This window comes from Martes martes (assembly GCF_963455335.1).
Source record: "Martes martes genome assembly, chromosome: 14".
Classification (NCBI taxonomy): Eukaryota; Metazoa; Chordata; class Mammalia; order Carnivora; family Mustelidae; genus Martes; species Martes martes.
The window spans coordinates 16,523,364-16,551,043 of NC_137902.1; the positions used below are offsets into that span (position 1 = coordinate 16,523,364).

The 27,680-nt window shown below is 50.2% G+C and overlaps 1 protein-coding gene across 7 annotated transcripts in view; it reads left to right on the top strand.

The window, feature by feature from the left end:
* Positions 1 to 27,680, top strand: part of NRAP (nebulin related anchoring protein) — a gene marked incomplete at its 3' end in the record, with an annotated part of 70,275 nt that overhangs the window by 33,398 nt on the left and 9,197 nt on the right. For all 7 annotated transcript variants that reach the window (XM_080823101.1, XM_080823105.1, XM_080823102.1 and 4 more), the window contains 15 exons: positions 1,806 to 1,904; positions 2,977 to 3,081; positions 4,231 to 4,338; positions 5,827 to 6,138; positions 7,202 to 7,306; positions 9,993 to 10,091; positions 11,700 to 11,804; positions 12,728 to 12,835; positions 13,376 to 13,489; positions 15,139 to 15,336; positions 17,030 to 17,134; positions 18,271 to 18,369; positions 20,292 to 20,396; positions 20,741 to 20,848; positions 21,736 to 22,047. In XM_080823101.1, coding sequence (XP_080679227.1) covers positions 1,806 to 1,904; positions 2,977 to 3,081; positions 4,231 to 4,338; positions 5,827 to 6,138; positions 7,202 to 7,306; positions 9,993 to 10,091; positions 11,700 to 11,804; positions 12,728 to 12,835; positions 13,376 to 13,489; positions 15,139 to 15,336; positions 17,030 to 17,134; positions 18,271 to 18,369; positions 20,292 to 20,396; positions 20,741 to 20,848; positions 21,736 to 22,047 — 2,082 coding nt within the window. The remainder of the gene's footprint in view (positions 1 to 1,805; positions 1,905 to 2,976; positions 3,082 to 4,230; positions 4,339 to 5,826; positions 6,139 to 7,201; positions 7,307 to 9,992; positions 10,092 to 11,699; positions 11,805 to 12,727; positions 12,836 to 13,375; positions 13,490 to 15,138; positions 15,337 to 17,029; positions 17,135 to 18,270; positions 18,370 to 20,291; positions 20,397 to 20,740; positions 20,849 to 21,735; positions 22,048 to 27,680) is intronic.

Genomic DNA, 27,680 nt, shown 5'->3' on the forward strand with positions numbered 1-27,680 from the left:
GAGCAGGCGACAGAGCTGGGCTCTGTCCCGGTGTGTGTGGTCCGAGGCCCCAGCTCCTGCCCACGAAGTGGTCTTGTATCCCCAAAGCACGTTTTGTAAATTAATCTTATTTTTCCTGCTCATCGTTCTCTCAGACACAGACACACTAAGGGTTAGAACATAGAAATAAGGAAGGTAGAGAAAAGTGAACGGCACGTTAGGGTTCCTCTTACTTAGCTTCTTTTCCAGCCTACTAAACTCCGGGTGGAGCAAACAAAGCCCCGTGTGTCTTGGATAAAGGTTTGGTGCGGAGACCCAGCCGGCTGACCTCCATTCTTGGGACTTCCCATCTCTGCCTGACTTCCTGTGCCTACTAGTTATTAAGCTCCTCGAGGGCCAGGAAGACAGCACCCTCTTCTCCTGTTTTATATTTCTATTGTGCCCTGTACAGGGTGGAATCTTGGCTCCTCAGTAAGTTCTTACGATTTGACCAAGGGCAGAGTCTGGAACGATCGGGAATTTCCCACCATGGAAGGGTAATGCGACTTCCTTCAATTGTGTGGTGAAGTTTTCCCATTCAACACCTTGGAACGAGAGAGGAGAATAACAATTCTCTTTGGAATATTGTCTCTGGAATTTCTTTTTTTTTTTTTTTTAAAGATTTTGTTTATTTATTTGACAGAGATCACAAGTAGGCAGAGAGGCAGGCAGGGAGAGGAGGAAGCAGGCTCCCTGCTGAGCAGAGAGCCCGATGCGGGGCTCGATCCCAGGACCCTGAGATCATGACCTGAGCCGAAGGCAGATGCTTTGACCCACTGAGCCACCCAGGTGCCCCTAGAATTTCTTTTTCCTCAAGGGAGGACACTTGGAGGCTTCAATATTCCAAACCCTATTCTGGGCTCAGCTGGTATCCGTGACCTTGTTGCTGACAGCACCGGGGTTTTGCTCCTCTCGGCTCTCCCCTCCATGTGAAGCTTCAGCTTCAGTCCGCCATGCTCAGCTGCCTCCTTTCCCGTCAACTTTGGCATGTCCCGTGGAAAAGCCAAAGGAGCCAACCTCCGGGAAGGACAAGGAGTCCCTGTGGGGAGACAGAATTAGCACATCTGAAATGTTGCCAGTTACTTTGTGGCTGGGAGGCGGGGACACCAGGAGGACAAGACCTCAGTGATCTGGAACATGGAGAAACTGTGAGGGTGAATCCCACCAAGCCACCAGCCTTCTCCGTCCGCGGCCCCCCCACATGTCCTCTCCCTAGAGCACAGGGGCTCCTTGGACAGTCGCGACAGCACCATGTGTTCCGGTGACGGCTCGTGTGAACACTCTTGTGCCCCCGGACTGCCCTTACTGAAGCAAAGCCGTGAAGCTTCTGCCCCTCCCCGCAGTGGGGCAGCTGCTATTTTTTGTACCATTGTGGCCAGAGTGGCTCTGGGGATTAAGGGATGTGCCCAAGGCCACGAAGCTGGAAAGAGGCAGAGGCGAGCCTTGGCCTCTGTCTTCCAGGTGGTGAAGTCCCAGTTCCGTCCGCCTCACTTTCCTATGCCAGATCTCGATTTACAAAATGGATGCATCTCGGGGCACAAGAGGGGATATAAGGTTTAGTGGGGGGAGAAGTTCAGGGCCTCACTCAGGAACAGCAGCTAAGAGAAGCTCCCCAGAGCAGGCTGTCTCAGGTCTGTGGGGTCCCGATGGGGCTGCAGGCCCCGCGGGAGGACTCCCGCCCAGAAGATAGGGGAGTCGCTGAGAACGTGCGTATGGTCATGAGTACAAGTGCGGTGGTGGGGACAGCTAAATCCGAATGCCACAGGGTCCCTTTTCTTTGGAAACAGAAAAACTACCGGCAGAGGGTGGATAAGCTGAAGTTCACCAGTGTGGCCGACAGCTCCCAGATGGAACACGCCAGGAGGAGCCAGGAGCTGCAGAGCGGGGTGAGTCCCGGGCTGCCCCAGCCCCGCCAGGCCGCTGTGTCGCAGGCTGGGCCCAGGCGCCGTCCAGGAACCATAAACCTTTGCTTTCGACAGGCTGGGCCCGGCTTGCACGGGGGTCCCCAGGCTGTCTGTGGGAACCAGAGTCCCTGTTCTCCCTGCCTCACCCACTCCCCTCCTCGGCTGGTTTGAGGGAGATACCTACCCACTGACATTCTTCTTTTTCGGCTCTCAGAATTGCCCGCTCTCTTCTTTCTGCCTCTCCTCTCTCTCTTCAAAGACTCCCTAATTCTGCAGCCAGTAGAGAATTACCTTTGAGGAGGGTAACCTGAGCTCAGATCTGGGTGGCACGACAATGAAACGGCATGTGCCTTATTTACACATCAGTGTCCAGCACTCGCCGTGCCCCGGCGCCGCGCAGGTGCCGAGCTGCTACAATGGGGCCAGGACCTTCCTGGCCTTCTTTCCTAAAGGTCTAAGTACACGTGCCAGAAAAGCTGCCATCAACAGAGCTCAGAGTCAGCAAATAGCCGCTGTGTGGGTGGGTGGGAGGGAGGGAGAGTGAGAGAGAGCCGAGTGCTCAGATGTCCACTGACGCTGACTTTCGGGTCACTGCTCACTTTCCGGGTGTCAGCACCTGTGAATGCACTGGGATTATTGGGATTGATGGTGGGGGTGCAGGCTGTCGGGTAGACTTCTAATTTTTCCCCTTTGGGGAGTCTGTGCTCATCCGAGACCTCTGGGGGGTTATTTCCTGTGGCCGTGGGCAGCGTAGATGGCAACAGCTTGGGAAGGTTGATGCCTTCTCATGGCAGAAGTGTGGGGACAGAGACCCTGGAGGTGTTGGTCCCCCAGCCACATTCTCCTCTCAGCTCCTTCCTGCCGCTGCTTCTGCCTTTACCCCTCCTGCCGGAAGCCTCCTTTATTGGATTCTGCCGGCCAGTGTCTGGTCTGGGTGGTTTTGTAATGGACCGCCTGTGCAGGTCCCAGAGACGGCAAGCAGATCTGAAGACGCATCAGTGATGCCAGCCCACCCCGCACCACCTGCTCCTGACCCAGGGCTCTCTCCCCACAGGTGGCCTATAAGGCAGGAAACGAGCAGTCTGTCCATCAGTACAGCATCAGCAAAGACGAGCCTCTCTTCTTACAGGCCCGAGCCAACGCCGCCAATCTCAGTGAGGTACGGCAAGAGGGAGAGGGCAGCTGTAGCCTCTGCTTCCCCATGTAGGCCCCTGGGCAACAAAACCCACCTGCCATATTGGTGTGTCAACGGAGGTTCCACACATCTGGACACTGTAAATAGCCCATCCAGCAGACCTTGATCCTGGCCAGTGTCTTCAAGGGAGGGAAGGACCATTTTTCCTAGGACAGAGCTGGTGGGAATCTTGAACCACTGAGAATATAACAGGGTAGGAGGCAGTGGTGATTCCCGTCCTAGTTAGAACAGCATTAGGGTATTAATAAGCAAGTGAGACTTCAAGGTGTTCACTCCACACCGCTTGGGTTTGCTCCTTGGGTCTACCACTTACTACGTATGTGGCCTTGGGCAAGTTCTTTGCACTCAGTTGTCCCATTGGTAAAATCAGGGTCATACTGTCTCATTGGGTTGTCACAGGCTTCAGTGAGTCAATATATAGAAATCCCTGGAAGGAGTGTGTACAATGTAGCTATTACTCCTAGACACAAGAGCACGCATGGTCCCAACTTCCTTCTCTCTGTCTGTTAGGAGAGGCCTTCCTTAGCTCTCACACTCAGCAACCTGGTCCTTGGAGTCCTGGTCCGAGTAATAGGTAGAGGGGAGAATTAGAAGGAGCAACAGAGGCTAAATCAATTGACACACATAGAAAGAGCAGGAGACTTGCAGAAGAAGGAACCTGAAATCTGCGGGGGGGGGGGGGGGGGCAGGACAAGAGATGGGAGGAGCAAGCACAGATCCAGGGGACTAGAGACCGGGGGCAGGAAGACAACGGGAGGTCGTAGGTGTAAATGCAGCAGCAGCTGGTCTGGGGTGTGAGTGGGCGGAGGTGGGGAACAGCCCTTTCAGAAATGTTGCTGTGGGTTCTGCAATGTTCCACCGTAGCCACGTGTTTGAGACCTCCCCGAAGACTCCTAGTATTTTTCAAGGTCTCTGGAGTTTGAATTCTGCTTCTTTTGACGGAAGCCCTGTGTGTCAGGAGGCCCTGAGGCAGGAACAAGGAGGTCCGGTGGTATTCCGGGTACCGGCTTGCCGTGGAGGGGCGGTCAGTGTTGGCCTCTGAGAGAGAGCGTTACAGAGGCCAGGGAAGCCCTTGCACGGGAGGGTGATCTCTTCTCTCCTGCCTCTCCTCAGAAACTGTATAAGAGCAGCTGGGAAAACCAGAAGGCAAAAGGGTTTGAGCTGCGTCTTGACTCCTTGGGCTTCCTGGCAGCCAAAGCCAACAGGGACCTGGCCAGCGAGGTGAGTCGGTGCTCAATGAAGGTCGCCGTTTTCCCTCTGGGAGAGTCAGAGAGAGTCTGCACAGGCTCTTCAGCTGAGTCTCAGGGTCCAGTCTGTGAAGTGGGGAGAGAGGTGACGACTTTGCAGTGAGACTGCCACATGAGTGCCCAGCATACTGCCTGCTACATATTGGTTTTTAGTAGCTGGAAGCATTATTAGTAGTAGTAGCAAGACTAGTGATCTAAATGGGTTATTTGACAGATTAACAGATGCCCAGAGACCGTTCCAGGACTATCTAAGGATGTTGTGGCTGGTCACCGACTAAGAGTACGGGCTCTGGTAGCAGGTGGACCTTGATAAAATCCTCGCTCCATCCCCTCTCAGCATGGTGACTTGGGAAGGCCGTGCCACCTTGCACCTCTCCATTAACTCATCGGGAAATTGGCAGTTGCAAAGCAGTTATGAGGAAAGGAAACGATTTCATGCGTACTGAGTTTCCGTCGTCCAAAGCCATCTGCTGGGAGTCTGATGTGAGCTAAGAAGCCTAAGCCAGAATGTAAGGCCAAGTCCGCTCACTTCATCAAGACAGTCTGGCTTCCGAAATAGATGCACACACATAAATGTACTTGTCTCTATAAATATATGGAGATATCAGCTGAACTAAACAGTGGCTTGGTGATGCGGTCGATCTACCTTCTGGCATAAGCTCCTTCTCTGCTCACCTGGGAAGAGCTCACCAAGCAGCCCTGGTCTGCAGACGTGCTCTGAGGCCTAGAGTGTGTGTGTGGGGCAGGGGTGGGGGTGCACGCTCACCTCAGAGTGAGGGTTCAGTAAATACTGCTGTTGTAGCTGGCACAGAGGAGAGGAGAGCCCAGGTCTCCTGATAATGTTGAAAAGGTTGCCACATGCTTGTGTCCTGTTCCAGTTTTTAAAGCATTTCCACATATATTTTTTTCTTCTGATCCTCCTTACTCTTGGCCTCGCGTCTTTTTCCAAGCCCCTGTGTTCCCTCATGCTCCCCACACTCCCGCATATTTCTGTGGGTTCCAGTTGTGTCATTCGAGCTCTTTTCTCCAACGGCAATCATATTTTGGCTCTTCTGTGTCTTCTTCACTTCATGATGACTTTCTGCTTATGGTGTTTTCACTATTCCCAGGAAGGTATTTAAAGTGACTTTCGTGAAAGCAGCAGGCCACTTAAAACTAAAGCCAGAAAAAACGAGGCTGAAGAGTAGAGATAAGAGACGGAATGTCACCAGGAACTTGGGAAAAGACCGTAGTGTAGCTGAGCCTTCAGTGTAGCTCTGAGCTGACGGGCAGCTGAGGTGAAAAGGGAAATAACGAGTAATATTTCAGTTCACTGTGTGATGATAGGAGGCAAACTCCTTATGACTCTAATTCTAATAACGTTCTGTTGTGTGGCTGTGTTTGAACGGTCGTGCCTTCGGTTTGAAAGTGAACAGCGGCTTCAGGAGATGCTAAGGCACTCCACTCTCTTCCTCCCGTTTAGGTGAAGTACAAGGAGGATTACGAGAGGTCCCGAGGGAAGCTCATTGGGGCGAAGGATGCCCGGGGTGATTCACAAATGAGTCACTCGCTGCAAATGTCCAAGCTGCAGAGTGAGCTCGAGTACAAGAAAGGGTTCGAGGACACCAGATCCCAGTGCCACGTCTCCCTGGACATGATCCACCTTGTGCACGCCCGCAAGGCCCAGCATCTAGCCACAGACATCGGCTACAAGACAGCATCTCATCAGTTCACCGCTTTGCCCACGGACATGAGGGTGGAATGGGCCAAGAAGGCGTACGATTTACAGAGTGATGTAAGCTCCGTGTGTGCTCGTGTGCACGTGTGCTAGTGCCCCCGCCAGTGTTTGCCCGAGCCACCCCAGCCAGAAGCTGATACATCCAGATTCCTGTTTCTGGATCGCAGGGAAGATCCATCCTCCCTTTCCTAGCGGCTCGACGTTTAGTCCCGCTCTGCCCACTTGCGATCCTATACCAGCACCCGGAAAAAATCACAGTGACTTTCTCCTCCTGGGGTTTGCTCTGCCTACGTTTTCCCTGTTTTCTTTTACTGCGGAGGGGGCAGACGTATGCGTGACATTCCTAACTGTGGCCTGTTCTGGGACAGCATCTCCCATCCTCCTTCCAACCTTGGCAGTCCCTTTTAGGAGCAGCAGGTTAACCCCTGAGCGCCCCCTCCCCTTTCTCCCTGTGTGATCCACCTGGCTCAGGCTTCCTCTGCCTTCAGCTGGCTGGGGAGGGCAGTGCCGACACCCCCTTCCTGGTCGAGCTGTTTCCGGATAGATGGGCGATATGCTAGTTTAGACACGTGTCCATTTAAATGGCTTTCCATGAAAACGACTCCTTCAATGGCGAGTAAAGAAATGAGACACCCCCCCGCCCCCCCCCCCCCGCCCCACACCGAGGTGTAGGAAGGAATCGGCACAGTGGGAAGCCTCGGCTGTCTTGTGAAATTCCCTCAAATAGCTCCCCACCTGGGTTCTGTTGTGAATTCTCATTTTCTTCTCCCCTGCTTGTCATTTTAAGCAAGGAAACGGGGAAAGCAGACAATGAGGACGCTCCTCTTCCCGAGGTAGACGCGCGTCCTTAATGAGGGACCAGGTGGATGGGCCCGCCCGCTCCGGGCGCTGCTGGGCGGGGCCTAACGCGCCGGCCCCGGGACGCTCCAATTACAGGGGAAATTAATTGACATTTTGGAGCCCTACCTGTGACTGTACAGAAATGGATAAGACAAAAGTGGCATCTAATTTGACTCAGCTGGCACCAAGGCGACATCTGGGCGCCGTTAATAGCCCTTTAAATGTCTGCGCACCGACAATGGCTTGCCTTTTTTTTTTTTTTTCCTCTCTCCTTTGTCAGAACCGATACAGGGCAGATGTGAAGTGGATGAAAGGCACGGGCTGGGTCGCCACCGGGTCATTAAATGTGGAGCAGGCGAAGAAGGCAGGAGCACTCATTAGCGAGGTGAGATTTCCTGACAGCGTGCAACAGGCCTGGCTGCACTAGGCGTGTGGCATTTCTGTATAAAATTAAAATAATTTCCACTCAAAAGGCAAAGAAAAAGGCAAAGCTACATGAAAGGCCTGGAAACCCAGACTAGGGCTGGTAATTAGAGGGAAACTGCATACCAAACACACACCAGTAGGGGCCCACCGAGCCTTGGCAAAAACAAAGTTGGTGACAAACGGTATTAGGAATAGTAGCGACAATCAAAAAAAGCTCAATTGCTACCCACCAACTTACCTTTTTAATGAAGCAACAAGGGAGAGATGAGGAAAAGACCCATTTATTGCACCCTGAAAGCTCTTTCGTGACTTTCTGTGCATTTTCTCCCTCTCGTTCTGCGACAGTGTAAACAGTTTTTGAATATTCACGTGGAGTGGAGCATGTAACTTGGGTCTCTCCTGATTGGGGAGGGGGGTCTCATTTCTATTTAAATCTCACTCCTGTCTACTTTAGCCTCCCTGGCTGGACCCGAAGGTGTCGCGGCGTGTTAAAAAGAGCCGTCTGCTCATATTTTAGGAGAGTTTCACTAAACAGATCGTTTAAAGACTAGATCAAGTTTTCTCAGTCTCAAGACTATTGACATTTTGAAAACTCTTGCTTGGGGTGGGGAGCGGGGGGCTGTCCTGAGTCTTGTGAGGTGTTTGGCAGCACCCCTGACCTCTACCTTCTAGGTGTCAGTAGCACCCTCTTCCCGGTTGTGACAACCAAAAATGTCTCCAGACTCTGCCAAAAGGTAGAGAGCCACCAGACTAGACAGGCCAGGGAGCGGTCCTTGCCTCATGTTCACACTGTGGCTGCACACCCTCCAACAACCCAAGTCCCCCTCTGTTCATGTCTGTTTGCTCAGGAGGCAAGTGAGAACTTTTTTAGCTGCTTTCAGAGTAATCTGGTCTTTCTAGACTTTTCTGGGTCTGGGGGAGACCACAATGACATAGCCCCAGGAAAACCTATAGCCTTAGTTACTAGTCTCCTGGGACCTTGTTTTGAGAAGACTTTCCTACTAAATGAGTAGGTAAAACGGAAAGACCCCTCAGTTGTTTTTTTCAAACACACCTGCCCAGCGTTGATATTTTCCTGTGGGAGGTTATTCTGACATGTCACAGAGCGGGTTCTGAAAGTAGGATCGGTCTGAGTGGCCTAATTTTTCGGAATCTTAGTCAACACGCAAGCCTTAGAAGACCCTGGGAGCTCTGTGGCTACTGTACTACCCTAAGTAATTCAGTCTGATTGAGGATGATTTTAAAAGGATGATTTTGAGAAACTTGAAGGAGCAAACATCTAGGTTTGAGGACTCATGATCCTAAACTCTCACTGGACCCACTCATAAAAGGATGTGAAAAATGAATTATACACTCAATTTAGACTTCAAGATGATTCCTTCATGCATCCAAGTCTGGCACCCAAGGGATCTTTCTGGAACTATTTATCCCATGGTGGGCTTAATTTTCCACCTCATTTTGCAAACCTACTCAACAAATGTGCTTATCTTCTATGCTTCACACCAGTTCTCAACTTCAGTCAGGCAAGAAAATCCTTCAGCAACTTTCCCCAGTCACCTCATTTCAGTTTGGCACATTTCCAGTTTAGTGTCAAATTGGCTGACCTCTTAATTTTCAGACAGAATCCCACACACTGTTGAAAGAGCCACAAATGTACACACGCCTGTCACTTAAAGCAGGAGCCGGCAGACCTTATTTGTCAAGGACCAGATAGTAAATATTTTCAGCTTTATGGGCCACACGGTTTCTCTTGCAGCTCCTCAACTCTGCCATGTAAATGAATGAGCACGGCTGTGTTCCAATAAAACTTTATTTATAAGAACAGGTGACAAAACAGAGAGGGCTGGATGTTGAACTGTATCTGCTTTAAACAAAACAGGATACAAAAGTGGAACCTGATAAATGAGGAAGTGTTTATAAAATAACTATTCAATTTGCAGAAAGATACACTTTATAATTCCATTGAGATAGCAACTGTGCTAGTCTTCTGGAAGTGTATTTGGATTAAAAAAAAACAACAGGAATTAATTAAGCGTGACTTTTAGAATCTGAATGGGGTATCTAGATCTTTGCCAGCATTTGAATTCTTTGTAATTCTTTGTTCCCCCCCCCCCCAGTGTCTTTCAAAATGTGTGATGGCTCCTTTCAATAATAGCGGTCTTCTGGGTCCTAAAGTGATTGAATTGTTATATCATTGGCTGTTAAATGCAAGGGTTTTGACTGTGATGATCTCTGTGGTGTCCTTTTGGGGAAGGAAAACAGGATGCTTCAATTGATAAATGTGACTTCCTTCTTGCTTGGGGGACCCAAACTAAGATATGTAAACAACTGTGACACAGTATTTGAAGCTTATAAAAAGAATCCTTCCCTAAGTGTGCATCCCACAGTATTTTACGGGAATAGCCTAATTTTGCGATGTTTTCTTTGCACCAGGTAGAAATACTTTAATGTTAATTGACATGAGGTTATTCTTAAATTGAAACAAATATTAACCTGAAGGCACCGAGGATATAAAGATGGAGGAAGCCGAATAATAATTATGTTCACAAATTCACTCTAATCTCAAGCAACCTATGATTTTCCCTTTCAAATGGCATGAAAGAGCAGCACAAAATTCACAGCTTTGATCTTTTTCTGCTCAACAGAAGAAGTACCGTCAGCATCCAGGTGCTTTGAAGTTTACCAGTATTAAAGACACTCCGGAGATGGTCCAGGCCAGAATTAGTTATACCCAAGCAGTGGATGTAAGTGATAATATATATACATTATGACTCTAAGAGTGGGCCCTTCTTTCAACACCGCGATTGAAGCCGAGGGGTTCTTGTCTTGCTCCTTCTGTTGTTCTAAGGATGAAGGAACTTCTTGTCCTTTTGCCGAGACACACCTTAGGGGGGTGCCTCCTCATTAGGATGCAAATGGGGTGTTACTGCTCTTCGGATGCCAAGTGGGGCTCCACCACCCCGCCGTCCCCATGTTCTCCTATCTTCCCATTTGCATGTTTTCAAGATTGGTCTGTGGTGGGGCCTTTCCCCCCTGTCCTTCTTGTTTTGAAGTGTTGTTTTCAGAACTGGAACTTTGGGGGCCAGAATTCTTGGTAATTGGCAGACTCAGCCCTGCTAGGACTCCTTGGGACCCAAGGGCAGAAATTCTTGCTCTCTGAATTCCCCTAACGACTTTGAAAACGATTTGGGTCTTGTGTACGTAAGACTAACTTTGAAGTCATTTCCCATATTCCTTGTATAATGTGGAACTGAGATCTGGCCTTTTGCCCTCATGGCACAGTGTTTGTTGGGGGCTAAATTGAACTACGAGATCCTATAAAAACTCACTTTAGGATATGGATCAACCCCATTTGGCTGATTTTATTGAGACAGGCCCACAGATCCTTATGCAGGGCAGGCACGCCTTATAAATATCTTCAAACCATTCAACTTGCTACGAGGAAAATTTACAAATCTTGATGGGAGAGGAATTTTAAGATTATCTCTCTTGCTTCCCAGTTGAATACATTATTCTGGGGATGCCTTATTCAACAGGCACTTGGAAATGTCCTCAGTGCCTGTCAGAACATGTTATGGGATGATTTACACACTTAGGGGTTTAGGAATTTATAATTTATTGACGAGCAGCCCAGCAGAAGCACCCTGACTTCTGAGAAACACAGATGGTCAGACAAGAACTTTTGTATGAAGGGAAACAACACCCGCTTCCTCCTTACCCTAACCGACTCTAGGGGGCACTGCTGTGATACGGAGAAACTTGGACACACTAATAAGATTTAGGATGGAAAAGGCTGGTTTAGAAACTCTCTCCGGTGGTCCATGCCAACTTCGTGTGTCGTCTCTACGGCGATGTCATGAGCCCACATCAGAGTTCCCTGTGACTCGTGACCCCAGACCCACCGAGTGGACATTTAGTAGCACAAGAATCCTTGAGATGAGGGGAGGGAACAAGGACTAGAGTCGGCCCAGGGCAGACCTCACCTGTGGAAGGGCCATCACTCATGCTTCTAGATTTCGATGCCCTCTCACGGTTTATAGGGCATAACAGAATTACTAAGGTTTAGCTAGATCTCATTTTCTGCTGACCTGCGGTCAGCAGATGCTACAAGTGGAGAGTGTTCGCTGAGAGGTGAGTTTCAGCCTGTCTTGTTCTGAGCTGGGAAGGAGGGCTCGGGAGGGGATGAGGCGATCGCCACCGTGCTGGCTGTGAGATCTCGGCAGAGGCACCCAGCATCCTGTCTCTATGGGGAGGGGGCAGCCACCCCACCCTTGTCCCCAGGAGTGCAGCTTGGCTGGTGCCTGCGTGGAGGAGGCTCCCGGGTCTAATACAGAACCTCTCTTCATCCACAGAGGTTGTACAGGGAACAAGGAGAAAACATAAAGCATCATTACACTCAGACAGCTGACCTCCCTGAAGTCCTGCTGGCCAAGCTGAATGCCATGAATATCAGTGAGGTGAGGCAGATGGAAGGGACCCTGGTTTTAATTAGGAGAGATCAGGGGGTCTGGGCGGGGCACAACAGCCTGGGCTCAGAAGGGCCTGCAGCCTAGTTTAACACTCTGCTGTCACCATCTTAAAATGTGTCATTTTTTTTTTAAGATTGTATTTTTATTTATTTGACAGACAGGGATCACAAGTAGGCAGAGAGGCAGGCAGAGAGAGAGGAAGGGAAGCAGGATCCCTGCTGAGCAGAGAGCCCGATGCGGGGCTCGATCCCAGGACCCTGGAATCATGACCTGAGCCGAAGACAGAGGCTTTAACCCACTGAGCCACCCAGGCGCCCCAAATGTGTCATATTTTTGAACAAGGGGTCCCACATCTTCATTGGCATAGAGCTCTGCAGATTAGGTAGGCTGCCCTGCAGAAGAGTCAAGCTCATTTACGAGAAGGAGACTGGGAAAACTGCCTTAGTATGAAGGGCATTTGTACTGAGGGGCTGAAATATGGAGCATCAGAGTATAGGCAAGTGCATCCAGTGGCTCCGCCAAGGAGAGACCCTACCCTCCCGTGATCGTGATTAGCAACATCCCCCCCGCCCCGTCCTTTGATAGAGACTGTTGAGTTTTCTGTATTTTACGTAAAGAGCTCTGCACACTCAACCTTATACTTGCTGCTTCTTATTCAGAGACATGTGGGTCTGTCTGACTCCGAGGAGTCCCCCCCAGGAGGCTCTACCCCCATCATGGGTGGACACAAGGCAGGATCCAACACTTGGTGTTTGCTAAGACACCATGATTTCGCGCTTCAACTGGGGGCGGGTTGGGGGGCGGTGTGCGGGGAGAAAACCCAACAACAAAGCAGATCCCCATCTCGGTAATGAGAATTTCAGAACCGCCAGATCCCACAAAGTCTTTATTTGTCCACATCTTCCCAACAGACACGTTATAAGGAATCCTGGAGCAAACTTCGGGACGGTGGCTACAAGCTGAGATTGGATGCCATTCCATTCCAGGCAGCAAAGGCTTCTGGCGAAATCATAAGTGATGTGAGCATCTATCCCCATTACTGTGTCAATGTTTAATACTAACCAGTTTTTACTCCTTTTGCCCTCACCCCTGCCGCCTTTTGCCTGTGGATACAATCCTCTGCTCTCCCAAATGACTGTGTTAGGGCGATCGGATAACGACCAGCGAGAAAGAACAGACCAGACAACAAAAAAATCCCTGGGCCCGGGTACAAAGCCCAATGCCGGACTGTAACTCCAGACCCTGGGCAGATGAAATGCACCCTCCGCCAGGCGCTTTCCTAAAGCAAGTCCGCGGGCAGAGACTGCTAACAATGCACCCACCTTCCTCCAGCGTGGGCCGCCCAAGTGCTAGCGCGTCCTGCCACTTCATACCCAGCCCTTTAGTCATTGGGAGTCTTGCATATGAAAGACTGGGCCTTTTGACGACTCCCGCGCGTTTTCTTTTAACTCACCCAGTCACTGTCAAAAGAACAAAACATTTTCGCCCAATACCCACCTCTCCCATTCCGTGTCCCTTGTCCCCGAGCTGTTACTCTCTCCCGCTCTCTTTCCCTTTAGTACAAATACAAAGAGGCATTTGAGAAAATGAAAGGGCAGATGCTTGGCTCCCGGAGCTTGGAAGACGATCTCAGCCTCGCACATTCAGTGTACGCGAACTCGCTGCAGAGCGAAGTAAGTGGGAGCAAATCCGGTGGAGCTGGTCCCCCACACCCCCGGCTAATGATGTCCAGCCAGCTTATGTCCTTGGTCCTTCTGGTTGTGGCCACTGGTTCTGTCCAGACTAACTCTGTGTCGCTGTTAGGTCCCTTGGCTCCTCTGGGCTTCTGCTTCTTCCTCCATCAAGAGAGACTTAGCTCCCTTTGGGACTGGGCATTCTGTGATTTGACCAGTGGCCCCAAAGGGGAGCTTGTGGGCTAGATTTGCACAACAGAAGTATTCTCTTTGGTCTGCAGAGTGAATCGATTGCAAACCTTTAAAAAATGGAAATTTTCACATAAAAGTTTTAGACTTCTGGCCAGAAGCTGGGCCTGGACCCCTCAAGGCTAGAGTTGAAGTGGACTGTGGAGAGCTTCGTTGAAAAGGGATCTCTGTTTCCCTGGTCATGCAGCACCCCCTCCCCACTTCCTGCTTTACTCCCTGGTACTACTTGTCTGGCCCCTGGAAACATCTGAGTGTGCAGCCCTCGATTTCGATCTCCTGGGTGCTGGCACGAGTGTGTACACACTGCCCCTTTGCACACATGTGAGTTGGCTGACGGATCCACTGTGTCACGGAGGACTAAGCCTTTTTGCATGTTGAGCCTCCCTTGACCATGAACTGTCTCTAGGAACGTCTCCCCCTTATCCAGCCTGGTTTGCTGGTCAGAAAGGTTGGACTCTGAGTGCTTCAGTCCCTTGTCTAAGGTCAGCTAGAAAGTGGACATGGAGCCAGCCGTCCATCTCGTGCTCTTTCCACAGCTTCCCATGTCCTCTGTCATCTTGTTCTCTGCCACAGTTTCCCCATTTCTAACATTCCCCCCCCCCTTTCTGTGCTGGGATGTTGACCTGAGAGTGTGGGGTTGGACATGAATTGTCCTTGGGAGTCGGGGAGGATTCATGGAGATGGGAGCAGGAGGTTTGGGAGGGGTAGCTGGAGCTTTGGGACGGATGGAGGAAGTGGAGATCATGCATCAGAGTTCCAAGAAAGCCCGGAGTGAGTTTCATCGATCTTTCAACAGCTTATCTGAAGACTGCAGTGGGGCTCATGGTCTGGAATGGGCCTCTCCTTTCTTCCTTCAGCATGCATGTTGGGCTCTTGGGAGCACCCGTCCCTCAGAGCTGGCCCCACTGCTCCTGGCCCCCAGATTTCTTAGGAGGTCTCATCTGATGCTTTGAAGAAGCTCTTCACAAGCTCACCCAAGTAGACAAACCCTGGTGTCAAAAATCTGAACTTGAGAGGGTGATGGGGAGAATCTGGTAGGTGACAGGGAGAAAAACCAGGTTAGCCATGTAGCTTCTTCCCTCTGGAAGACAGGAAGATCTAAAGATCAAGCAAGGGGTCACTGACATTATGTCTGTTTCTTGAACTTCTGTATGGCCTCCAACTGGGGGAGCCATGGGCCTTCATCACCCAAATCAGGATGACCTCCAGGAGCTGGAGGTGGTGAGTGTCAGCCCCAGTCCCCACTTCTGAAGCCTGTCCCCACAGGAAGGGAGCACCAGTCTGGCTAGGACTGTCTCCCCAGCTTACCTGGGACAACTGCATTGCTACCACTCTCCCTGACGGTCCTTCTGCAAATGGTGGCTTTAGAACAGGCGCTGTTGTTCTGTCTGCCCCTCTAGGTGAATTACAAGAAAGACTTTGAACTCTCAAAGGCACACTTCCATCTGCCGTTGGACATGGTAACCCTGGTGCATGCCAAGAAGGCTCAGGGCCTGGCCAGCGACCAGGACTACAGACACCCGCTCCCCCAGTACACTTCCTTGGCCGAAGACCTGAGGCTCAGCTGTGCCAAGAAAGCTCACAAGTTGCAGAGCGAGGTAAGGAGACCCGGCATCTCTCTTGGGGCTGATCAGCTCAAATTTGACTATGACCATGACCATGAAGCTCTGTTGGCGCCGTGGGGGTCTCTGGAGGTGAGAAATCCTAAACCTGGGTTTTCTTTGGAAACACCGCCCAGTGTTCCTGCCCAGCACGATTGTACGGATTTAACAGCAGCAGGAAACATTTACTGTTTCTGAGCATTATGTTTTCATGCATGATCTCATTTCTACCTCAAAAGAACCCTAAGTCAATAGTCTTTACCCTATTTTAAGGATACATTACAGTGAGGCTCAAAGGAGGGGAAAATGTAGCTTGCCCTAGGTCACACAACCATCAGTGAGAAGGGGGGGCTCGAACTTGCACGGTGTCTGACCAAGATGCCCTTGGTTCACAGGTCTGCATGTTTAGGATTTGCCAGTGGCATTGCCTCTGGCCTCAGCTCGGACCAGGGGTTCTTCATGGGGCTCAGTACATTCCTGAGTTGCCCATTTTCTGTGGGAGGCTATGCTCTGTTGGGAGAGGCTGGGTCAGAGCGGACCCACTTCAAGCAGAGGAGAGTGTCCAGCGGAGGGCAGGACATCGGGCCCAGAGATCCTTCCTGGGTCCCTGAAGGGAGTTGTAGAGGCCTTAACGGGCCTCCCACATGCATTTCAAGCTCATGCCGCCTGTTTGCTGAAGCAGGTGGCCCGGGAGTGTTGGGAAGCCTTGAGGATTTCCTGACTCCCAAAGAGAGCCTGGATGTCTCCTCTCAACAGGCAGGGCCATCCTGTTCAGTGCTCGCCTTATTTTCCAGCTTGCTAGGTTTCCCTGGGATGAGGTTTGCAACGAACACACCGGGATTGGAAAGCAAAACACCATACAAAGACTGCTTCCTGGTCTGAAAGGGATTGGAAGCAGAGGGGTGCTCAGATTAGGGATGTCTGTCATCCATTCGAATCTTCTGGCTGTGTGCAGTGTTTATCAGATGACATGAATTGTCAGGAACCCCAGAGCCACTGCAGGGACGAGGGAGCAGCCACGCTCCACTTGGAGCCCCTGTGTTGCCTGAGCAGAGCCCTCGCCTGCCCTGTCTCTCATTGTGATAGCAGTTGGAAGACAGCATGCCCTGAGGGGGAGGAGGGCAAGGAGGGGGGACACCTTGGTGACTCTGCAGGGGAGTGAATTTGGGGACCCTTTAAACTGTCAGCCCAAATCACTCAAGTGCACGCACTTGCCCCTACCCGCGATAGACTCAGACAGACCTGTGCCAGATGATTGTGGATTCATTTATTAGTTCTTTCTTAACCCATGATTAATTAATGCCGCCCTCTGCTGCTAGGTTTTGTTTTAGAAGACCTATTAAACCATCATTTCCACATTTGCCCCAAGACGACTGACTTCCTAACCACAATCCACTCCGGTGTTTATTTTCTGATAGCCCACATTAAGATAAAAACCCGCCTCCCGTCCCTCTGCAGCTCTTGAGACAAGTGACAGCAGAAAAATCTTTTGTCCTGACCTACGTTTTTGTTTCCCCGATGAACGTTAACTGAGGGGCGTCGTGTGTGCGCCGAGGGTGACCTCTCCGGAGAGACTGGCGTGGCCTGGCGTCCTAATTCTGATGTGGCCCTGCCATGGGTCCTCGGTTTTTTCTTTGCTTCCATGTCCCGTGAGTTTGGCTTTTCTGATGCCTCGTGTTGTTTCTTACAGAATTTGTACCGGTCAGACCTGAACTTCATGCGAGGCGTTCCCTGTGTCATCCCGGGCACGTTGGAGATCGAAGGGAGAAAGAAAGCGTCTGAACTCATCAGTGAGGTAACTGGGGACCCTGGAAGGACCGGTGATGGGGGTCAGTCTATTTCCGTGGCAGAAGTTCCCTCCCAGCACTCAGCTTGCTGCTCACTGCTAGAGCGAGCGAGATGTGCAGCTTAACAGTGGCCACTCGCAGCATTACCTCTCGCCAGGGGCTTCTTCTTACTGGATTCTCCATTCTGACTGGATGTGATTTAAAACAGTTTTGCAAATATCAAGCCAGCTCCCTGGTGAACCTATAAGAATTATTCATTGGCTCTTAAGATCTGCTTTCCTAGGGTACAATGGCAAGAAGGTAGGCCTTGGAGACCAACAGGAAAGGAGACGGAAATTCCAGGCCAGCGCTCATTGGCTGTGTGACTTCTAGCCTCCCACCTGCCCTCTTTGTCTCAACTTCTTAATCAGTCAAATGGGGGTACTCCCACCTCCCTCATTTAGTTTTTAGGGGATTAGCACTAACAATCTAAGCAACGGTGCTACTCTGGTGGCCGGGAAATGATTGATAGAAGCTTGCTGATAATTTCATAGTAAAAATACAGAAGACTAGGATTCTAAGCTCTTTGAGCGCCTGAGGAATCTTACTTACACCTGTGAGGGCTCTGGGACTTCCACTCGCTTACAGATGCAAGGACAGGAGGGCATGTTGGAAGGCACTGGAAGTGTCATGTGGGCTCACACATTGATCAGAAGCTCTGAGAAAATGGAACTGACCTCACCGTGGGAGTTTAGACTGAACTCTGTGCTTTCTTTTTCCAGTGAAATCTCAAAAGAGAGTGGTTTCTGAACCTGGTGGGTGCGTCAGAATCCTCTTTGGAACTTTAAAAGAAACATAGAGGCCTGGGCCCATGGGATCCAGGGTGGAATGCAGGCATTATATATATATATATATATTTTTTTTTAAGCTGCACCGTTGTTTCTGGGATACCCCCAAAGCTGAGCACCTCTGGGTCTCCCGTGAGCAAAGGTTGGAAGCAAAACGTGGATGTCAATGGTCACATTCACAGAGGTGGTGAGAGCAGGTGTCAGACTGGGTTCCGGGGGACGGACAAGCAGTTGAAAAGTGAGGTTTTGTAACTAGTGTTTATAGCACGTGTTCCGCTTCTGCTTTTGTGCCTTATCACGTCATCTTCTTCCCTCAGAGTAAATACCGTCAGCATCCCCAGTCATTCAAGTACACAGCAGTGACAGACACACCCAGCCTCCTTCATGCAAAACTCAGCAACCAGATTACCAATGAGGTAAAATTGGATGGCTTTTAGAATGGGCTTTTACAAAACTGCTAGATTGTTCAAAATATGCCTGAATATGTGTGGGTCTGGGGCTGGGAGAAAGAACGCGTGTTTGCAGGAAAGTCTGGAAAGAACGTCCTAAATGGAATGTAGACATTTTCCAGAAGGAAAGCAGGCCGAGTTGGAAATCAGGTTTAGTCTCTGGTTCCACGGGCAGTCGTGGACCAGCAGCACCAGCATCTCCTGGGGTTTTGTTAGTAGCACCGACTCGGGCCTCGCTCCAGACCCACGGAATCCACAAGGTCATTGAGCAGGATCCTTGCGGGTTTCCTCCGTGCGCTGAAGTTGAGATGTACTGATCTGTTGCTCACCTGTTCTGTCTAGGCGCATACTGGCTAACCGCATGTGCACGTATCGTTGTTCTGATGATTAGTGGAGGGAGGATGTGTGGTTACCCAGGGGTGGTTACCCAGGGGCGGTCACGTGGTGTGGTATGGGTCAGCCTTCTGGAATTTCTGCCTCCTCCCCTCACCTGACGTGTGCTCATTTCATTTAATTGTCTCTAGCAGAGGGGCACCCAGGGGAAGGAATCTCACGGCATCAGATCATCGTTCCAGCCCCTCTGGCGGCTCTCTTGCAAGTTTGAAATAGAAATTGAGCTTGGCAGGGAATTAATTTGGCATCGTCCTTAGTTTTAAAAATTCTCCTTCTGACTCTTCTGGAAGTCAGCTGAGACTTGGCTACGTATGCCGTGAGGTTCCACGCTCACCAAAGTCAAAAAGTAAGACAGAGCAGCTTGGGAGAAGAATGCCCCCAAAGGCTTGTGCAGCGACATTCACAATTTTCAGTTCCTCTGGGGTCTTTCCTGCCTGCTGCGGGAGCTGGGTGCTGTGGGCTAACAGTGCCCCTTACGGTGGCCTCGGGCCTCAGAGAACTCCCCAGCCACAGACCCATTTCTGAGCACGAGAATAGGTGTTTCCGGAACAGGCTGAGGCCTCCCAGGGCAACACCGGTGTGAGTTCATTCGTGGGAGGAGCTGGAGCTTTAGGAAAGGAGGCAGAACAGGGTTTGGGAGCCTCTCTTCCACCAACAAGGGCTTTTCCTAAATTTCCCAGATCTTAGTATTTATTGTCTTTATACCATATCCTCAAAGGAAAAGCGAATAATGAGAAGAACCTTAATGGTGTTCCTAAATGTATTTTTCTTTCCTCAGTCTATTGTTGAGTAAAGCGTAAGGGAGGAAAAAGGAAAAAAAAACACCTTTTCTTTCCCCATCTTCGGTTCTCGGTGGGGATACTGTCACAAAAGACAGATTAACAAAAGAAAAGCATACGAGTTTACTTAATGTAAGTTTTACACGATACGGGAACCTTTATAAGGAGCTGAAGACCAGAAGAAACAGTTAAACTTGAACGTTTTTGTACAAGGTTCAATGAAGAGTGGAAAGTCATGGGCAGATGTGGTAGAGTTAAGAGTGGGAACACTGAGGAAGGTCTGTTCACTCAGCTTCCTCTCAGCAGCCCTCCATCTTCGGATGGTTTAGCAGGATGCTCGGTTCCTCTGGGTGTAGGGAGGGCACCTCTCACAGGAGGATCTTATGACCTGCGGCAGGAGAGGAGAGAAGGAAGAGTTCTTCGAACCCCCGCTGTGTCTCACATTTTCAGCTTGAAGGTGCCATATTCCGGGGTAACCTGTCCTGAACCCCGTCGAAAGCAACTTGCAATTCCTTACACGTTCCTTTTATGTCACTCAATTTGACTCATAAAGACTGTCTTTATTGAAAGAAAGATCTTCCCCAAGGCCGCAGGTGTATCCATGACACGGTGAGGGGCCTTCCGGGAACACATCTCCCACTTGCAAACGAGGGACCTCTAGCATTGCAGAAACCAAAGCCTTGTCTCCTTGCTTGTTTTCTCTTCTCTTTTACCCAGCGCCTCTATAAAGCAGCCGGAGCGGATGAAATGCACCGGTACACCCCGACCCTGGGGCTGCCCGAGCTGGTCCGAGCGAAAGCAAACGCAGCCAATCTGAGTGACGTAAGCCTTTCTCGTTGCCGAGCTTCAGACGGGCTCCGAAGCCACGTATGTCTGTGGCTGGGATGGGATCTCACAGCGACCCTTCCGGTGTTCCCAGAAACCTAAAAAAAATGTCTTTTTGAGACTCACAGTACATATACCTTTTCGCAAGTGTGTTGCGTCCAAATGCGTCAGCGCGCACTACAGTGTGTGTGCTAATGAGATTGTTTCTGCAAAAGAGAGAGATTTCACTCGTCAGGGATCGATTCTGGAACACTGTATTACAAATGAAAGGGGTAGCCTTTGTTCCCCGAAACATGTCATTTTTTTTTTTTTAAGAAGATCTACATGTGTTCCTACCGTAGGCAAAATACCAGGAGTCTTGGCGTAATCTCCGTGCTCAAGGCTACAAGCTGACAATAGACGCTCTCCCCTTCCAGGCTGCTCGTGTCTCTGGAGATCGAGCCAGTGATGTGAGTTGAATGATACGACCTTCCGTCTTGCCTAATGTCTGTTAACTTCATGTAGAACAACGTCTAGGGCTGATTTTCCTGAATTAAAGCAAATCTATCACCCTGTGAGACAGGATGTCACCTGCAGAATATATTAGTTAGAAATGAGATTCTTCGACGGAGGGAGGGAAAGAAAGGCTCTGTTAATCAGGGGCTAAATTCAGGCAAAGGTCTCCAGCAGGAGAGAGATGATGATTTATTTCGAATTATAGTTCCTGAGCCACAATCCCAACCCCCCCGCCCCCAACTCCCAGCCCCCGGTAACATGTGCACTGCCTAACTTCACCTGGAATTCGAAAGAGAACTCGCTCTAGAAACCGTAACACAGCCCTAACGCATCTTCCTTTTGGCTCTCTGTAGTTTCACACGTTGGCATGAGGATTTGCCAGCTGTGTTTCAGCCACTCTGTCGATAGCGTCCATAGCTTTGGGACATGAAGGTGACTTTCTCTTTCCCACAAACAAAATCACAGAAAATGTGGACTTCAAATAAACGGATCCTGTCTTTTGGGTTTCATGTTTTGCCAAGTACGCACGGTTAAAGCACAAGTTTCTCTTTTACCTTTTTTGATAAATTCCTTTTGGCCACAGGACACGTTTAAGGGAGTAGGGCCTTTTCTTTGGTTCTGAGGATCTGGTTTTAATTAGATAGGAAGAATGGAGCGATGTTTTAATTGTTCATCCCCCAGGGAGGAAGCACGCTCCCGGGCCAGCCTCACTGTGGTTCTTCTTATAATCATCACGTCCTCACGAAAGACTAGGTGATTTTTCTAGGGTCTGCAGTGAAAACGTGCCCATGGAATTGAAGCCGGCCGAATGCCGGCCCCTGACAGCGGTCCTCCCTTGCAGTTTCTCTACAGACACGACTTTGTGAAGGAGCGAGGCAGGCTGATCGGGGTCCGGAGCGTGAGCGACGACCCCCGGCTCCAGCACTGCTGGCGGGTGGGCCAGCTGCAGAGCGAGCTTCAGTACAGGCGCGGGGCGGCCAGCAGCCACGCCCAGTGTCACCTGCCCTTGGACATGGTGCACCTGGTCCACGCCAGGAAGGCTCAGGCCCTCGCCAGCGACCACGACTACAGGACACGGTGCCACGAGTTCACGGCTCTGCCTGAGGACCTGAAGATGTCCTGGGCCAAGAGAGCTCACGCCCTGCAGAGTGAGGTAGGGGGCCTTCGGGCTGCACACCAGCCCTCCTCCTCCCACCAAGAGTGGGTGTAATCTCTGCTTCTCCCTTACCCTCAGCACCCCATCAAAACCAGGACTTGCTGGGTCTCTGTGTTAGGTCATCTGAGTTGGAATCAATCAATCAAGTTGTTTCTTTTTTTTTTTTAGTTTTTAATTATTTATTTATTTTTTTAAAAAAATTTATTATTATTATTATTTGACAGAGATCACAAGTAGGCAGAGAGGCAGACAGAGAGAGAGGGAAGCAGGCTCCCCGCTGAGCAGAGAGCCCGATGCGGGACTCGATCCCAGGACCCCGAGATCATGACCTGAGCCGAAGGCAGCGGCTTAACCCACTGAGCCACCCAGGCGCCCAATCAAGTTGTTTCTTGATTGATCAATCAATCAAGAAACAACTGTTTCTTGAGCACCTACTATGTATCGGGCACCATTCCAGGCCCTGGGGATACCACAGTCAATAAGAGTAAAAAAACTGCTGTGCTCATGGGGCTTCCATGATATGGGAGGGAGACAGAATGTGAGAAGTAGGATACGTAGTATGTCTGATGGTGACACATGTCTGATGGTGACACATGTTGTGGAGACAGACAAAGCAGGGCAGCAGGGTAGGTGTGAAGGTGTGTGTGGACCTGCACATGTGCAATTTAAAATCAGGGGTGGGGTCCGGGAAGTTACCATTGAAAAGGCGACATTTGAGCAAAGACCAAAGTTGATAAGGGAAGGGGATACCACTCCAGCCAACAGAATAGCAAATCCCAAGGCCAAGTCCCTGAGCGGGAGGAGCCTCAGCTTATTTGAGGCTGGCAAGAAGCAAGTGGGCGAGTGAGGAGGACGTGGTCTGGAGTGGGGTCTGAGAGAGCTCTGGGGCTGGACGCTGAGTGGTGGGGGTGAAGGTCATGACCAGAAAACAGTAGATCCAATCATGGCTGATGCTGATTGACTGACTGCTATTACTGTCCTTCTTGCTCTCATGCCATGAGGCGGGGACAGTTATGACTCATCTTTAACTGATAAGGTCATGTGGGAGATGGCCAGGCAGGACTGGCCGTAGAACCCACGATCTCACCCACCTTGCTCTTGTGGAGGGAGTTCAAGGCAGGGGAGTCATGCTTCCCACAATCCTAGTGTAGACACAGACACAGAAGGGAGAGGTCCTCACCCAGGCAAGGGAACCAAACAGGTTGGTGAGGAGTCCCCCGCAACGTGTGCCAGAGTCCGTCCCATCCCTCCCCACTCCTCAGCTTCCTCCACTTGGACGTGTTAATGACACAGTGTGGGCGTGGTCGGCACGTGTGAAGCACCTGTTGTGCAGCAGGTGCTGTGCCACGAGACCGGGCACATGCTACCTCTCTATACCTCGGAGCAGCCCTACGAGGAAGGAACTCTCATTTTAGAACACAGCCTGTGGGACTGTTGTCACATTAAGCCTTCCCATCCATATCTGGGTTTCTCAACTCCAGCACCCTGGATGTTCTGGGCCGGAGAATTCTTTGCTGTGGGCCCCGCCCCGTGCCTTGCAGCATCCCTGACCGACTGGTTGGTCTTTATGAAGCACCCAGTGTAGCGTATGGTCCATAGAAACAGGCCAGGAAGGGTTAGCTGTTTGGATCATTCTCTATACCAAGCCTTACAATTCCAGTTGTCTTTAGGGCAACGACTGCTCTTAGGTTGAATGATGTGGCACAGGTAGAATATCATAAACACATAAGTGGGGGTTACTTATGAATCAGGGTGGTGATGGTTTAAGGATCACCTAATTATTCATCACAGTTTGCTGGAAGAGCAGCATCACAGGGTTCATGAGCAAGTCCGGTGTGGAGTAAGGGGAGCTCTCTGGGCTCCATACAGAGGGCATGGTCACCACGGTGCCTGCTGCGTTCTGCTGGAAACGCCTTCCACTTGCTAGATGGCCAGCCTACCGTCTGCAAGAAGAGCTCATGGCCCAACCCTCTTGTCAGTGGGCTGTTCCTTGGGGACAGGGAGGGGGAGACAAACCTCTGGGGCAGGGCAGATCCCAGAGGGAGATACATAGGCCATCTGGGACCAAGCTGGGAGCCGGAAGATGTTGGTTGGAAGCCCCACTTTGTCACTTACCGGCTTCGTGTCCTCGAGCTGTCCCTTCACTTTCCAGGCAACCGAAGACCAGAGACGGTTGATTTGATTGGTGACCTCAGATTTCAGGGTTTGTGGGTAGATGTTTATAAGAGGGTGGCGTCCATATATTGTGAGATTTTTTTTTTTTTAACTAAGTGAGAAAAAAAACATTACCTCAAGCTACCATTTTTATCACTTTTTTTTTCTTAAAAGAAAGGATATTTTAGCCCTAAAACCAGTAGGAAGAACAATCTAAAGAGAAGAGGACTTTCCGGGAAATGGTGGTTGGCACCCTTAAATGGACGTTTTACGAGATAGGCTGTGTACTACAATTTTTTTTAAAAGATTTTATTTATTTATTTGACAGACAGAGATCACAAGCAGGCAGAGAGGCAGGCAGAGAGAGAGGGAGAAGCAGGCTCCCCGCTGAGCAGAGAGCCCAATGTGGGGCTCGATCCCAGGACCCTGGGATCATGACCCGAGCCGAAGGCAGAGGCTTTAACCCACTGAGCCACCCAGGTGCCCCTGTGTACTACAATTTTGAATGCTGAGAAACTGTTGCTTAACTTTTTAAATCACCGTATTGTGCTTCATACATGGCTTTATAGATCTGAAGTTTGATAATTTGGGGGCGTGGATTCCAAGATGCTATGAACAGAGGACACCCCATAAAGCCCAGCTGCTTTTGAGGCTTCCCGTTTTCTTGTGGTCATTATTGAAAATCTAATTTCATGTGGTTATGTTGCATAGGAAAAGGAACAAAGGCTCCACGTGTGTTCACTCAATTCAGCAGAGTCTGGGGGAGGAACAGGCCCCCTGGCCTGCAGCTGCTTCTCCTGCCTTCTCCTACCTAGGCTAGAAAGAAAGCTGTGGGTTGGGCCAGAGGGAGCCAAGAGGTGCTCACCTCTCGGCGAAGGTTTCAGGCCATGATCGCTCAAGCCTTGCCTGTCCCGTGCTTGCCTCTGGAACGTATCTGAGACTCATACTCTGCCCAGGGAATGCTGCACTGTGAGTGGCCACGATCTTGCACAGAAGCTGCAGGGAGACCCGAAAAACACCTGCAGGGACTGTCAAGGAGACGGCCCTGGCCCCGCCTTTTACAGCTGCATGACCTTGGGCAGACTCTGTAAGCTCTCTGAGCCTCAGTTTCCCCATCAGAAGCAACAACAATAACAATAGCTAAAATGTATGGGGTGTCTATTCTGAACCTGGCATTGGCTTCAATACTTTGCACGAACTATCCCATTTAGTATCTAAGTATGTGCTGATATGACTCCCATTTTTACAGATGTGGCGACTCGAGTACTATGATCTTAAGTAACTTGCCCAGGGTCACAGGCTGCAGGGAAAGAACTTGCTACAGACCTCACCACGAGTCATAGTGGAAGCTGGGCTCTGGTCCAGACTCCTGGTTTAGTGCTCTTTGGCTCCCCCCGGTGGCTGGATTAGGAACCCAGGCTCTCTGGCTCCTGAGGGTTCTCTTAAGGACCCTCTGTCTGGTACATCCAGAGGACAGCCGTCCACGGCTCTTCTGAATCTGAAAAGTCCTCTGAACACTAAAATTGTTCTGCAGATGCGTATAAGAACCCCGCCTTTGCAGGGTGGTGAGAACGTTGCGTGGGTGATGAGTCTAAGGCAAACCACGGTTGGCAAGAGGGTGATTATAAAGCAAACCTCTCCAGAGGGTGATTCTACAGATTTTCATTAATAGGACCCGGATACCTCCTCTCCTGGTCACCTCCTGGGTGCAGTTGTTGACATTGTTAGGAATTGGGGACCCAAAACTGCAGCCTGTGCTCCAAAACGAGGGTGCCAGGAACCCCCATGTAAGAATCTGAAGGTGGCTTCCAGGCCTTAATCCGTGCAAGGGAAAACAGCAAGACTGCCATCTGGGGGAGCCAGGTGCAGCTGGACAGCGTGAGAGGGTCTCTTATTATCTTAGAATCCTTCTTCAAAACCTTCTTTGGGGAGCTGATTCTTCTCGACTCCCCTCCTCTCTCCCCTTCTTTCATCGTGAAGTCCGGGGCAGGCGTGTTGTTTTTAGGGTCTGCGTGAATAGTCAAACCTGGGCTGGGAGCTGAAATATCAAGAGACAATCCATTTATAAGAGAGTCTGAGGCCCAGTCAGATCTTTGGGGAACCAGCATCTTGCTTTCTGACTTACCTGCCATTGTACTGCTCAGCTCAACAAAAGGCGAGTTGAAAGCGTGCTCCCCACTTCATCTTGCGTATGAAAGGAGCAAGGCCCGGCTGTGAAGAGGCCCTGTAGGATTATTCTCTCTAACTTAGAAATTTATCCAATTTTCTCTGTTCTTTATCAGAGTGGAAGGCAAAAGCTTTGCCGGTGTAGACCGAAAGATCGCGGCATACAAAGCAATCTTACTGACATGGGGTTTTGAGACCTGCTCCTGAACTTGAGTGATGCCTCCCTTCACCAGTTGGAAGGCAGAGTGGAATTTGCACAGGAGCATTAACCAGCAGACAGTAGATCAGAAACGGACCCTCTTTGAGTCCAGCTGTGAGGGACGCTGTGAATCCTGAAATGAAAGGAAACTAAAAAGGCCAGAAGACTGGTTTCTGGAGTGATATTTGGCGTTACAGCAGAGCTTATATCTAAATTAGAGAAACGCTATCAACCTCGTTTAGATCCATATTTTAGATTTCCTTGGAGAGTCCTTTTCCACCTTTAAAAATGCCTAATTTCCATAAAGTAGAGAAGAAAAGCATTCCTAAAACCGTCTTGTCCTAGGTAATGGTGGGCAGATCGTGGAATGGTAATAAGATTTAACGTGTTAGGAGACTCCTAATCAGACCTATTGTCCCACTCACCGCTTAGGATTTTCACCCAGGAATGCTGCTGTAGTTCTAATCTTCTGAGTCCTTAAAATGAAGAAAATGGATGAGACCCAGCCCATCGTTGTGATATAAGCAAATCCCGAGCCAACAGCGGGAAGGGGAGGTAAATCCAGGCACAAAAAAATTAAAATGCCTCTCATGCTGTAGGCCGGTTGTATCTAAGTGTGTGTGGTCCTTAGAGTCCTGCTGGCATTGTCTCTGCCCCCTGCTCCCCCCCTACCACCACGAGACAAAACCAGATCCAACGCATCGAGTGGCCTTTGCTCTCGAGGCCTCTCAGGAGTTCTCATGAGAACAGAAGGGTTGTGATGACCTTCAGCTATCACAGAGAGAAACTGAGTCACATTTTGGTAAAGCGATTTGCTCTGAGTCCCAGCAGGTTTGACCCACGGTTCTGGGCCCTTTGATCACCTGAAGGTGGGTAAAACTGTTTTCTTTAGGCAGGCAGGAAGGCGGGCAGGCAGTCTCCTCGCTGCCAGAAGGGAACAGAATAATCCAGGCTGATGCCTGGGCTTGGGTGTAGGTCTCTACTCTTTTTTTAAGCAGTCATGTGCATCCATTCCCTTGACTTCTAACCCTGCCCATTCACAGGTGGGGCCTGCTTGGATCTTCTTCACGACCCATTATTTAATTCCTGCCAGAGTACATACCCTTGCACG